At 39.9% G+C, this 15083-nt stretch overlaps 1 protein-coding gene across 10 annotated transcripts in view; it reads left to right on the forward strand.

Annotated features, from left to right (window-relative positions):
• Ptk2 (protein tyrosine kinase 2) overlaps positions 1-15083 on the forward strand; it is a 220945-nt gene that overhangs the window by 94392 nt on the left and 111470 nt on the right. For all 10 annotated transcript variants that reach the window (XM_041672227.1, XM_041672218.1, XM_041672219.1 and 7 more), the window contains 3 exons: positions 5477-5531; positions 12941-13081; positions 13607-13684. In XM_041672227.1, the coding sequence (XP_041528161.1) occupies positions 5477-5531; positions 12941-13081; positions 13607-13684 (274 nt within the window). The remainder of the gene's footprint in view (positions 1-5476; positions 5532-12940; positions 13082-13606; positions 13685-15083) is intronic.

The following is a 15083-nucleotide window of genomic DNA, read 5'->3' on the forward strand; positions in this document are numbered from 1 at the left end:
CATGCATGTGCACACATACCTGCCTGTTTGTATGTTTAAGTCAGGGTTTCACTTAGAGAGTTCAGACTGACCTTGAACTTGGGATCTTCTTCCTTGAGCTTTGAAGAAGCCAGGGAAGATTATAGGCATGTTCCATCATTCCTGTTTATTTTAATTTGTTTATTTGTTAATTTTGGGTTTTGAGCTAGTTCCAAGCTGATGTTGGACTTTGTGTGTAGGCTAGAATGACCTTGTTCCCCTACATCTCCCTGGTTCTGGTTTTACAAGGTCCTTGTGCCCTTCAGTAGAAGTTATATGTAGTTTTTGGTGGCAAAATTATTTCTGTCGTCTTGGAATTCCCACCCCCCCCCCCCAATTTCTTGAAAGTTAGATTTATTGTTAATATTTCTATATTAATAGTTAATTTTCTCAGTGTTTCACAAAAATTTACAAACACCTCATTTAGTTCTTATCTTCTGTTGTATATATGTGTTACAAAGACTGGTCTGTGCCCTAGGAATGGTGTTGGCTAAGGGGATACTTGTGACTCCCGTTTGCCATGCCTGGCTTGCACAGTACCCAGAAATCGACTTCCCTTCTATCCAGGGCAGGCTCATCATTGCTTTCTCTTACTTTTTATGCTGGTTGGTACCTTAGAACGATTTACAATTTATATACTTTTTCAGCACACACACAAGCAAAAGAAAAAAAAAAAGACCTGCAAATTTGGAATATTACCTGTTTATTACCAGCTTCAAGATCCTAGCTTTCTTTTTTCCATAAGAAAAGTCATTAAAATGTCCATATACTTTATCAGATACTACTGGAAGAAAATTTAAAGATAATTGTTATAATTTACAGCTGTATATAGACTACCCCTCAGTTTTTCCACATTCAAAAGAATGGTTTTGATTATGTTTAAAATAATAAAATGATCCTCTAATTATAGGAACACACCATTTGGATGCTTCTGAATTTTGCCTTCCACAAGCAAACTAAAGATTCCACTGCTTCCTCTTTTGTCATTCTAAGCATGACAGAATGGGGTGCCTTTTCTTTTGGCAGATGGACAATAATGTGGCAGCGAGGGTCCAGCCTCACCTGCTTGCTCGTTCACATTCCTAGGGAGCAGACTTGATAGAAATTAGATGAGATTTCTATGTACATCTGAAAATGAGAGCCAAGAAGTAGAAGGTAGCTTCAGGAGGCCCCAGGCTTAGAGAAAAGAGTCACACTGCAAGTGATAATGCACTGATAAATTACAGGCTTCTAAGGTGGTATTACTGAGGGTGGACTCCTATCAGCTGAAACCTTTAACTTCTTACTTTGCTGTTTTTGATGAGAGGGAGAATTTAACTAGTCAGGGATACTTAACAAGCACTTGGGTAAGGAGTTACTATAGAAAGAACAAGGGCAACTTCCCAGTGACTGTACCACTGAGGAAAATGTCTCTTCCCTCAACAACATTTTACTTCTATCTTTTAAACTATTTTAATCATCTTTGCGAATAGTCTTTTTTGGTATGTTGTATTTGTTGTTGACTCTCTTCCCTAGGAGAATATGAGCAGCATCAACATAGGGACCTGTCTGGATTCCTTATATTTGAAAGAGCATCTGACTCTTAATAGATATTCTGTATCCCTCGAATAGTTTGTGACTTAAAGTTATCTGAGGTAAGGGTTTGGAGGATGGGGTACCCAATACTTCACAAGTATTGAGGTCACCAGACCAGGTTAGATTTCTCAGAAACACTGCTGAAAGAGGAGTGGGTTTTACTTACACACTTAGTTCCTCTTTAATGTGTAAGTAGTGCTTAGTCTAATCTGAGGTTACCAAAGGCCTACTGTGCTGTGATTTGTGAACATGAACACATATGTGCAGAATGAGAACTCAGGCTTCAAATAGCTGCAGTAGTTTGGAGCAACTGTGAGCTCTTGTGATCAGAGAGGAGTCATCCTGCATTCACTACTTTCCTGTTTGTTTGATTCTGAATGCCAATGTATTATCAGTACATGAGGAGACTAGGCATGAGTTGATGATGTATGGACTACAACTTTCCAAGCTTAAGCACACTTGCTGAATAGCTGGACAAGTAGTGCAGAGGTGAAAGGGGTTCCAAGGTTAACAGCAGCAGGGAGAGCAGAATCATTTCGTCTATCTAAATAGACAGTGAGACATTAAGAGGATTGTGAAGGAAGCCTCACTGGATGTAGATCCCAAATGCTGAATAGTTTGGTTTGGAGCAATATTAGTTAGCTTAGGACTTTTCATGCTATAGCAGGCTAGTTGTTTTATCTTAGTGACACTAGCCTTAGCTACATAACAAGTCTATCTTAAAAAAAAGAAAGAGAAAGAAAAACCAAGAAATCCTTTAAAAAGACCAACAACCAAAATGAAGGCATCTATCAGGAGAAACCAGATGTGCACAGGTTTCCTGTATCTTAAGTAAAAATAATGTGAATGTAGAACTCATGTCATAGGAACCCTTTTTGCTGCTGGGGTCATACACTTATGAGTGCTTCCCGGAAAAGACTCTGGGCTGAGAACAGTTCTGTGGACTCTGTCTTGATGCCGTTTTAGCACTGAGGGCCAGATCGCCACATCCCTTTATACTTGTCCCTCTGTTTGAGGAACCCTGACACTTATGTGGTTGTCCCTATGGTAACTGTCTCCATGCCCAGTATTATTCTTACTCATCTCTACCCTTACTGAAAAGCCTTCAGGTTTATGGGGCAGGAAGGGTACTGAAAATTCTTTAGTCACCAATTTGACACAGCCGTGCACCTCGGCACTCTGTGCTGAGGGTAGTAGAAACATTCTGTCCAGTCAGTAGGTATTATCTACATGTGGGTCTCTTGAACCCTGGAGATAAAGCTGCTAGAACAGAACTTTTAGTTTAGCTAATTTACATGTGGCTTTTTGCTGCAGTATTGAGCAGCTCTACTCTAACCTGATAGTTTTGGCCTGTCATCTGTGTGTGCCCTCTATAGTCACACTGAAGCCAAGTAGGAGCTGCTCAACACTATCCTAGTGCTTATCCTAGTGCTTATCCTGGAGAATTGGAGTTCGGCAGTATCTTCAAATTGTTATTTTAGTTAGGTTGTTTTTTTGTTGTTGCTATGGTTTTGTTTTTACTCCAGTAGGTTTAGATGCCTTCAGGATATACTTTTTGGTAGCTACTAATAGAGTTGACTCATAGTAAAAACCAGTGCACTGTTCTGTTTATGTAGGGTTTGGGCATAAGATATGAAGTGAAGCTGTTGCAGAGCAGTTTGTTACTTCTAAGCCAGGGTCAAACACAGCTCAGAGAGAGCTAGTTTCCTGTTGAAGGTGGATGATATACACATCCCTGCCTGGTTTGTGAGAGAGAGTTAAATTTAGAAAACTGTAATAGTGTCTCTTTGCCTAGTGCTTCTCAGACTGGGAGTTGCAGAACAGAGGCTGGCACCTGAAGTATGCTACAGGTAGTGCTCTTGAGGCTTTCCCACACTTTTTAGGCTCATCTTTATTTTTTAATTTTTATTTATTTTTTTATTTTGAGACAGGATTTCTCTGTATAGCCCTGGATGTTTTGGAACTAGCACTGTTGACCAGGCTGGCCTTGAACTCAAAGAGATCCACCTACTTCTTGTTCCCGAGTGCTGGGATTAAAGGTGTGAACCACCACTGCACAACTCGGGTTTTTTATTTTATTGCCAAATATTTAACCGACTTCTAACATACAAATAAATGTTACAATTTCATTAGTACTCAAAACTAGTTGGACAAAAATAACCAAAAACTGCATACCGCCTAAGCATTATTGTTATACTTCAAAATTTAAAGAGGGTGATGGTGGTGAGGTGGCTCACGGGGTGAAGGGCCTTGCCACCAGGCCTAGGCTCAAGGTTGCTCACTGAGACTCACCTGGTAGAAGGCAACAACTGCAAGTTTGTACACATGCTTGGGAGCGCTTATGTGCACACACATGCACATACACAGTGTCCAAAAAAGGGATATTTAAACAAATAAGTTGTCTTTATGATGGGCATAAACAGTAACTCATTAACAGTGATTTTATTTTTACACAAAAAATGCTCTCAACGTTTTTCTTGAAACATATATACCTCTTTATTCTCTTTAACTCTTCCTTTTTTGGTGAGTTCTTAAGGAATGTCATTGGATGGAGGGTCTACCTTACAAACTGACATGATTACTGGGGTTTTGATTATAAAGTGATTGTGAAACAACTCCTTTTCATTTATACTTCATATTCAGTTAGCCCCCCCCCCCATGTGACTCTGAAAAAGATACCTGTACATTACTTGAACTTCATTTTTTTTCTTCCTGATCCCTTTCCTTTTTTCCCATCAACTCCTGACTCCTTGTCTTCAGAGGGACATTTCATCTTCCAGGAACACAGTGCCATCTAGTGGACAAACTGCTAGTTAGTACTTAAAGCAGGTGGTAAATTTCAAAAAGCAAGTCCATCTGTTCTTTTCTAGTGTTTAATAATAATGGCAGGCCTGAGTTTATAGCCCAACTTAGAAAATTGTTGGAATCTATGACATTTCTGCACACTTAGCTATTGAACCAGGACAAATCACTTGATCCTCCTGCCCCCAACCTTTCCTTCCATTTTGTAAAATAAAGAAGATGAAATGTGTCTAGGGAATGACTTAGAAGTAATCATTATTTAGGATAAATTTGTAAGGTCTGTTGTTTACTGCTCTAGATGTAGTGTGGATGTAGGAGAGTGAAGCCAAAAAATGCATCAGACAGTTTATACCCTGAGGGTTAAGAGTCACATGAGTAAGTGTCCAACAGAAGGATAAGTTGTGTGTGGCAGGCAAGGTATATGTGCTAAAACATGTTTGTTTTTTTTCAACCATAGGAGAATGAGAAAAACATTTTTTTTTATAGATGTATAGAAACAAGTAAAATAGTCATTTGTCATGAGTAATCTAAAGTAAACTTACTACTATCTGCTCCATCTGGGAGGGGCACAAAAGCACTTTTTAAGGACAGTTGCCTATTTTGTTTTTTGTTTTTTTAAATAAACTGAAGACCCAACACTTGTCTTATTTGCTTGGAGTTTTCTCAAAAGCACTCAGAATTCCCCTTGTACAATTCCACTCTTGGACTGTGTTCCGAGAGTTTATGTCTTAATTAGGCCAGTTGCTGACTCTAAAATATAGTTACCCAGGAGGAATTAACTTCTGTGCCATACCTGAGAAAGAACTGTTTTATTACATGCTGACATTTGCAATGTGGCAGTATTTTAGAAGGACTTCAGTAATAAAAGAGAAAGAGATTTTCATTGAAATGGATTGTAAGCATATTTTTGTACATAACTACAGAATAGTTTATCCTCTCCAATTAATATGCTGCTCAGTTGGAACTTGATTATAGTTGGTTCTTTCTTGAACAAACAGAAGAATAAATAAACTAAATTTGTGTTCTTTCAAGTATGCTATCGATTGATGGTGTTGTTAATATGCTTCTTTTTATATTTCAGAAAAGATGTTGGTTTAAAGCGATTTTTTCCTAAGAGTTTACTGGATTCTGTCAAGGTAATTAGAGTCTCCTTTATCATAATCAAATATGAAACTGCCTGTATCTCCTTCCTACAGAAAACTTTCCTTCAAGAAAATAAAATGGTGCATTTCCCTTACATGCTAAAACCACCATGGCCAAAGATGGCTGTGTGAGTCATGTTAACATTAGATAAGTACATTTTCCCAGGTTCAGCCTTTCTGCATAGAACCACAGCTTTACTTGATGATGGTGAATAATAACTGTACGTAAGTACAAAACTAGAACTAGTTCATGCTGCAGCCCTACAGCCAAGGTTATTAAAGCCTGGAATATTTTGATACATGGAAGAAAAGGAGTACTGCTTTAAAGGATCCTGGTGAATTATGAACACTGCGTGCATTTACACTGTTGGGTCCCCGATTTATCATTGCTTCCAGTGTCTGTGTGTGGATACAAACATCACTGGTGGTGTGTGTGTGTGTGTGTGTGTGTGTGTGTGTGTGTGTGTGTAAGTAATCCCACACACACATCACTAGTTCTGGTGTGTGTTCACATGCTGGGTCTGGTATTTGTATATATTACTGCATTGTCTATGTCACTGTCTCCTGTGTGCACAAATTATATCACTGAACTCTATATGTATACATTCTAATGGTCAGTCTCTGTTTCTGCTATGATTTTCCTGATGGCAGCTTTGGAAGTAGCTTCCCTGTAGTCCTACTTTAGCAGGACTATCATTGGAGACAGAGAGGACCTATGAGTCCTATTTCCTGTCCAACACAGAGCATACCTCCAAACATCCAGTTACATAGGAAAACACAGTTTGGTCAAGAAGGGTCCCATTTTCCAGCCTCATAGTGTGAGGCATGACCACTTACTGCCACAGTGAAGGGTGTTATATAGGGATGGCACTAACATGTAATATATAAATACACGTATATATCAACACAATGCCTGTCATAAACAACTATTATTGGTTTTTTTTTATTATTACAAAAATATTTTTTTACATCCTCTTACCTGAGGCCCACGCAGACTAAGGCGTGCATATGAAACAATGTCATATTCTGGTTCAGAAAATTGACCCCACAGCCAAATTGCCACATAAGAGCCCTGTCTTCAGTGTACATCACCCCTAACTTTGGATAAGTGACTGAATCTTTGTGTTTTCACATCTGTAATATCAAACCACTTTCTAACACATAATGTCTATGTGAAGAGCCAGTTAGTCAATGTGTGCATTCTCAGAAGGTGATCTGTATAGATGTGTCTATCATGAGAGGACTGGTAGCATCCTGCTTCCAAGCATGGTGAAAGACAGTGCTTCATCTGTTAGTGTATGGCTGGACTCACTGGCACAAGCTTTTTGTCAATAGAGCTGGACTCTTTGAGTGTGGTCAGTCACTGTGTTGGTGCTGTTTGTTAAATGCAGTTTGTGACAAAGCCCTATGGCTAGTTTATACCTGGGTGCTGCCCAATTTCAGGCCCATCACTGGTGCCTTGAGGTCTATCCACCTCCCCCTTTCTGGGGGTTGATAACATGTTTTGTTCAACACACAGCTTCTGTGTGGTATCACAGGGAAAATAAATCCAGAGGGTTCTACAAAGTGCAGCAGGTCTTAATGAGAGTATTAACAAAATGTATTCTTTGTAGTGTTTTGGGCTCTGTTTGGGATGCTGCTGTACTTTTGGACTCTCCATTGAGTTTTTGCTCTGTTAGTGAAGCACTAGAACAAATTGTTGGGCATCCAACTCTTTCTGTAAGTATGGCAGAGATTGGGATGTGTAGAAGATGCAGTTTTCTCTAAAAGTTGGAGTAGATTTGGTAGATAGAGGAAAGAACTTTAAATCAGGGTTGGCAACTTTATGTACGGGAACTGGAAAATGGCAGTTGTGTTCCTTGGGAGTGTTGGCAATCTCTTGGATTAGGAAGAACCTTGGTTTATCTGGATTGTTGAATGTGAAGACCATAAAGGCATGGGACAGAGGTTCCCTCTACTCCAGTCAGAGATAGCTCAGCAATAGAAGGACTGAAGACATTGAAACAGGGTAAGCCTTAGCACCTACAAGTTGACATTGCTATTGATTGGAAGATATTCTAGCCAGCATTCACTTATGGCTGTGTTTCATGTGTCAGTGATTCTCAAATGATGAGGCCTTTGGTGGCCTCTGAAAACTGCTGTCTCCGCAGATTTTTATGTGTAAAAAACAGCAGGAGTGTCATTGTTGTCTTTGGGAGTTTAAGACACTGTTTCAGATTTACAAACAATGGTTATACTCAAAACAGGAACTTGGGTACAGACCATGGGTGAGTGCCTCTGTTAGGGAGATACTGATACAAGCTCAGTGGAGCCTGTTCATGTCTGGATTCTCCTGCTCTGACCTCCCTCTTCACCATGTCCTTGCAAAGATGGAAAACATCTCTTCTATCTTAGACCCTACTCAGCCTCTAAGGGGCTTTTTTTTAAAATGAATTTGTAATTTTGCAGTTATTGACTAGTTTGTATTTGTCCTCATATACTATATTTTCACACAATGATTTTGGCTTGCAACAGGTACATAGCTTATTTGATAGATCTTATTTAAATGAAAGAATGAAAATGAACAATAATTTGAAAAACAAAGTGGAAAAGGATCCAGAGAGAGGGACATGTGACAAGAGCATGAGCACATGAGAAGATAACAGGATTGCATGCCACCCCAGTAATAACTGCTGTCTGCTGCCACACTCTGCAGGCCTTTCCCAGCCCCACCTTTCTTGGCCTCTTTTGTCGTGATATACTCCATAATGCTTTTCTCTGGGATCTTGAGCTACATCTGGTAGTATAATCTGGCTCAGCCCTGTTTACAGTTTGAGTTGAGTCAATGTAAGACCACTAAGGCCAGTGCTCTCTGTGGACTTAAGTGCTGAGGTAAGAGGCCTTCAGCTTTTACAGTGGGGAATAAGAAAGACCAGACAGCACTCTCAAGACAGATTGAAAGCCAAGAAACAGAAGTAGAAATAGTAAATAGTGATCAAGGGTGGTTCAAGGGGTAGTTATCATATTTAGATGGCTGGAGATGGCTAAAAGACTTCGAGAGGTATAGGAGGTTGAGTCAGAGCAGATGTGTTTTTCTGCTGCTGGATATTTGGATGTAAGGAGAGGTAGTTTTTAGCTACTGTTAGCCTGAAGATACTCCAGACTCACGTATGAAAAAGGTTTTGAGAACCATTTTCTTAATATGCTTGCTTCAAAAATTCTTTTACATTCATTAGTGTTTGAATGTCTGTCATAGTTTGTATGTATACTTGGGCATGCCACAGAATACACATGAAAATAACCATACAGCTTGTAGGATTGGCTCTCTCCTTTTACCATCAGAGACCTGGCCATCAAACTCAAGTTGTCAAGTTGTAAGACTTGTTGATGTCTTAGAGTTATTGTTGTGATTAAACACCAGAACCAAAAGCAACTTGGAAAGGAAAAGGTTTATTTTGCTTACTGATCCTGACAGAATCCTCTGAGAGAAGCCATTGCAGCAACTCAAATTGGGAAGGAACCTGGAAACAGAAGCTAATACTGAGGCCATGGAGGGATGCTGCTTTACTTCCTTATTCCTCATGGTTTGCTCAGCCTGCTTTCTTATAGAGTCCAGTGCAGGCTGGCAACCAAATGGGCTGGGTCTTCTACACCAATCACTGATTAAGAAGATGCTTTATAGCTTTGTTTATGCCTGAAAAATGGAAACTTTTTCAGTTGAGATTTCCTCCTCTCAGATGACTTAGTTTGTGTCAGGTTGACATAAAACTAGCCAGCACAATACGTGCCTTTACCAACTGAAACATCTCACATGCCCTTTTATTGAAAAGGAAATGTCTTAATTTTTAAATTTAAATATTGTTTGATTTTTTTTTCAATAGCTTAATCAGGAGAGATTTTAGGCTTAGGCCAAGATCTTTCCCCATGCTACATAAATTCCTTCGAGAGCTCCAGCAGACTTCCCTAGACTGGTACTGCTATAAAGCCCCTATTCACACATAGTAGCTGTAGCCAGTCCCACCTTCAGAAACAACCCCAAAAGAAATACAACCTGAGCTCCTGTTTGTTCTGGAGTTGTCCATATTGAGTGTCTGGGTTTATTAGTGTTAGTTTTTCCATTAATAAGGTATGTAATTTTTTTCTCAAAGTTACTTTTTTTATTGACCTCTAGAAGATTTTAGTTAACATTCCCTTTGAATACTTAAGATATTATCAAATCATGAGAACTTGACTGAGCTGTGATGGTGCTAAGAACAGAGAACAGACTGCACATGCCTTGAATGCTGAGAATAACAGGCAAGGTCCCTTACATTTCAGATACTTGATTAAAATCACTACTACTCCAGTAACACCAATAAAGCTCGGGATACTGTACCATTCTCATCATTCCTTCTCAAAGGTATCAAGGTCATGAGTGATTAATAGGCCAATAGGTTTTCAGTTAAGGAAACTAGCAATGTGAATGCCTATACAGTCTGAATAGGAGGGGGCAGGTAATGAATACTGGTGAGTTCTGTGTCAAGTCAGGTTCAGTGAATTGTGTCACAGTGATGTTTATTTCTTGACTGTACAAGGGGCAGAACTGAGGAAATTCTGCCTACCAACTTAACAGCTCTATGGTAGACCTAAGTGTAAATTACAAGTCAAAACAGTCAAACCTTAATATATTTATGTATTATTCACATCAGAAATCCAGTTTTAAAACTACAAATGTTGAGAGGTCTTAAGGATCTATTCAGTTCCTAAGTGTTACAATAAGATGGCTTCCTAGAACATCATTAAGAGAGACACAAGTTAGCATCAGGCATAGTGGTTCACACCAATGTCCCGGGTACTTGGGAGGTTGAGGAAGGAAGATCTCAAGTTCAAAGCCAGCCAAGGCACATGTTAAGACTATCTCAAAATCATGCAAACAAGCAAATAATAAGTGAAAGCTGACCTCTGCTTGAGTCACTTGCCCTTGAATCCAGGCTCTATAGATTGAAGCGGCACTGTGTACACTACTGATGTGTCTCTACTGAGCCTGGGGACTGCTATGTGATTCTTTAATATGTTTTTAGCCTTTCATTGTTTTACAGCAATTTTTCTTTAGCCTAACATACACATTTATATGAGAAACTCTAGTCATTCATGCGGCTAACAGCTTCTGAAAATCATCAGGTTGACTAATGAGAAATGATTTATTAGATTAATAAGGCTGAAGAGTAACAGTTCTTGGTGGTGTAACTTAATGATCCATACACATTCATAGTCATTCTCTCTTCATGTGAACTAGTTTCATAATGAAGCATTCTTAGGTAGACGATTTCTAAGTCTGACAAGAATTGACCTTTGTCAGTATCTTAGTCAAGGCCAGTATTTGGTAGGTATTCCCAGAATGACTTTTCTCTTAAAAGCACCGTAGGTTCGGAGTACAGTGCATTTTAAGTTACTGACATTGCACACATTTGATTCTCTTTAGTAAAGGCCTGATCCAAAGCGAGAACTAATTCTGCTCAGATGAGGGGAATTTTCTTGTTTCCCTTCTGCTTCACTTCCATCCGAATTCAAGTGTTATTAAACAAGCTAGCTGTTGACTCCTGGCTATCTTCTCTTTGCTTCTTGTCCATCTAACTAGCAAATGTTGTGTCTGTAACCACCTGAGTGGTTCTACTCCTCTCTTTTAACCATTGCCATGCATAGTGTCATCCTTCTCACCATTCTGTTGGTTGCCTACTTGGCCTGCTGTGGTGTGACCAGATGTAGTTTTTCTGCTTCTTCTTGTCCCTCTCACCACCCCTTATGCACAAAAGCAGAATGGGCATCTAAAACAAGTCACATGTGGTCTCTGACCTTGTAACAGCCTGTTCTCTCATCTATGGTCAGTTTTCTTCCTGGTATCTTCTTTGTTCTCCTCTGGTTTTCATTTCAGTTACTGCACCCTTCATCATGTAACCACATTTCCTGTTGTCCTGGCTCATTTTCTGCAACACTTTCTCTGACTCCAGATCTTTGCAGTCACTTCAACAGGCTTTACCTTTGTAACCCTACTAGAGAAGGCCAGGCCGTGTCCTCCTGATTCCTTTACCTGCCTTAGCAGCCACAGCTCTCTCTGGGCCTCAGCTGTTCGACTTCCTCTTCACTGTCAAGATTCAGCAGATCACTTAGCCTACCTCTCTGACCTTGGTCCGTCAGAATTCTAGGTTTCATTTCCTCTGTGGGCTGTGCTGGCCACTGCATACTTACTTCCAGTTCCAACAGCTTGTATGATGGATCTACTTGGACTCCTGATAGCCCCTGATATTCTTCCAGCCTTTGCCTGCCAAATTGTTCCTCCTATTTTTGCCTTGTCAGTTCAATATCAGTTCCTGCCTGTAGCATCTTACATTCCAAGATAAAATCAGAGTCTGACTACCTTTGATTTCTTTTCTGCTTCTCTACCTATATAAACTGTTTCTTCTTGCCTGGGTTAGTAGGAAACCTCTAACTTAATATCCCCCCCCCCCCCCCCCGCTGCTGGCATTCCTATCAAAAACCTACTTCAAAAAACATCACTTCTTCACTCAAGGTTACCCAAGGAAGTAGAATCAGTGTTAGCAGTATAGGAACTAAGTTCATGCCTACATTGGTTCTCTCTCCTCAAACCTCAATGTGGGGGTTACTGTTTCCTTGCCTTCTTTTTGTTTCTCATACTGAAGATCAGGAGCATGCTACCTGGGAAGCTCCATTCCCAGGTACACAGTATTCAAATGAGTAAAAGAAACAGAAGCCAGTGGTTGTCTTTGCAAGGTAAAGCACTGCAGATATTAGTTTTTCTCCCTTCTACACACATGCATATGAAACATGTTTTGCACATGCGGATTGTTTTCTTTGTCATGTAACAGTAAGATAAGATTTCAACCTCTATAAACTAGTTCCATAAAATGTTTTATAGTCTGCATAGAATATTGGTTTCAAAAGTACATACCACAGTTTGTAAAATTATTCCGTATGTTGAATTAATGGTTTTGAAGATCCTCCTTATTCTTATCTTACAAAGAATAGTGTTCTGAAATTTCACTTTTTAGATCCAAGAACAAGGGCCTTTTAAAGTTAATTGTATGTGCACATTCAAAAATGGTATTGGAATATGTAAGTGCCTATGTGAATGTTTTCCCTTTCTACTTCTGGGCCATGGTCCCCTGTGGTGCATGGTTTAATGACTCTGCCGCATGTTTGCTTTGTACACTGTTGCCTTAAGCTTCTGTTGAAAGAATGGAGTCCTGTGTTATTCAACTATATCTTTTCAAACTGGACGAAGTTTGTAAATGTGGATTTTACAATAGTTAATGCTCTACTAATTATTTGGCAAGTGAGTTTTTGTAGTAATGTAAATGGTATGACTATGATTGAAATTTTTTTCTTGGTTGATTTGAAACATATTTTTCTGTAATTTCATTATTCAGGCCAAAACACTAAGAAAACTGATCCAGCAAACATTTAGGCAGTTTGCGAACCTTAATAGAGAAGAAAGCATCTTGAAATTCTTTGAGATTCTCTCTCCGGTGTACAGATTTGACAAAGAATGCTTCAAGTGTGCTCTTGGGGTAAGTGTGTGGGACCTTGGAAGATGGGGACTAATTTGGTTTCTTCTGCTTTTTCTTTTCCACGTTTATCTACACTTATGATTGAAGGGAAACTAATTTGTCATAGTTCTTGACAAACAAAAATACTGTTTTGACACAAAATCATAGGGGAAAAGCAGGAAGAAAATATATTAATTAGATAATAAAGTCATCTTTTGAATAATGTGCCTGTATTCATAAGTATGTGTTTTTATTCTGGCCTTCAATTTGGTTAGCTGTTCTCCAAGGACTAGTTTGCCTGTTGAGATAATCTTCCTAGAGAAAACAATTGCTTTCCAGATTCAAAAGTGACCACAATTAGTCTTGTCCAAACTCAGTAGATTTTAGGTCAATGACGTTATAAATATTTATCTTATTTGGTTAGATAGATTACCAGCAAACCATGTCCTTTCCCAACCTAAGTCTTTTTGATATATTCATGACTCCAGATCTAAAATCATTTTTTCCTTCTGGCATCCCTGTTCCCACCGGTTTGATCTTCTAAAGTCAAGTTGGATTATTTCTGTGGAACTAGCGATCGGCCCAGAAGAAGGGATCAGTTACCTGACAGACAAGGGCTGCAATGTAAGTCTGCTCCTGGAAGGACTCATGGGTTTGGTTGTGGGTTCAAAGGAGTGAGGTTAAGGACTGGACAAGGCACCCCCATGAAAGACTTCACTCTACACAGAAACCTATTCATTCTTTTTTTTTTTTAATTTAAATATATTTTCTTTTATTGAGAAAAGGAGAAAAAAAAAAACAAGTTTCCACCTCCTCCCAGCCTCCCATTTCCCTCTTCCTCCTCCCACCCTTTTCCCCCTCCCCCCACTCCTTTCCCCCTCCCTCTCCAGTCCAAAGAGCAGTCTGGGTTCCCTGCCCAGTGGTAAGTCCTAGGTCCTCCCCCCTCTGTCCATATCTAGGAAGGTGAACATCCAAACTGGCTAGGCTCCCACAAAGCCAGCACATTAAGTAGGATCAAAACCCCGTGCTCATTCCAGTGCTCCAGTGTGGGTCTCTGTCTCTATCTCCATCCATCGCCAGATGAAGGTTCTATGATGATATGCAAGATATTCGTCAGTATTGCTATAGGATAGGGTCATTTCAGGTTCCCTATCCTCAGCTGCCCAGGGAACTAACTGGGAACCTCAGCTTGGGCTCCTGGGAGCCCCTCTAGGGTCAAGTCTTTTGCCCACCCTAAAGTGGCTCCCTTAACTAAGAATTGTGGTTCCGTGCTCCCCTATCCAACCTTCCTTTATCCCAATCCTCCTGTTTCCCCAAGTCCCCCCCCCCACCTTCCCTTCTACCTTTTCTCTCCCCATCTCCCCTTACCCCCATCCCACCCCACCCCCAAGATCCCAAATTTTTCCCCCGGCAATTTTGTCTACTTCCCTTAGCCAAGAGGATAACTATATGTTTTTCCTTGGGTTCACCTTCTTACTTAGCTTCTTTAGGTTCACCTATTGTAGACTCCGTGACCCTTATTTATGGCTAGAAACCAATTATGAGTGAGTACATCCCATGTTTATCTTTTTGGGTCTGGGATACCTCACTCAGGATAGTGTTTTCTATTTCCATCCATTTGCATGCAAAATTTGAGAAGTCATTGTTTTTTACCGCAGCGTAGGACTCTAGTGTGTATATATTCCATAGTTTCTTCATCCATTCTTCCATTGAAGGGCATCTAGGTTGTTTCCAGGTTCTGGCTATTACAAATAATACTGCTATGAACATAGTTGAACAAATGCTTTTGTCATATGATAGAGCATCTCTTGGGTATATTCCCAAGAGTGGTATTGCTGGGTCCAGGGGTAGGTTGATCCCGAATTTCCTGGGAAACCGAAACACTGACTTCCACAGTGGTTGCACAAGATTGCATTCCCACCAGCAATGGATGAGGGTACCCCTTCCTCCACAGCCTCTCCAGCAAAGGCTATCCTTGGTGTTTTTGACTTTAGCCATTCTGACAGGTGTAAGATGATATCTC

This window comes from Microtus oregoni, unplaced genomic scaffold, assembly GCF_018167655.1.
Source record: "Microtus oregoni isolate MIOR12 unplaced genomic scaffold, Mior012 000022F_ref0000154, whole genome shotgun sequence".
NCBI classification, from domain to species: domain Eukaryota; kingdom Metazoa; phylum Chordata; class Mammalia; order Rodentia; family Cricetidae; genus Microtus; species Microtus oregoni.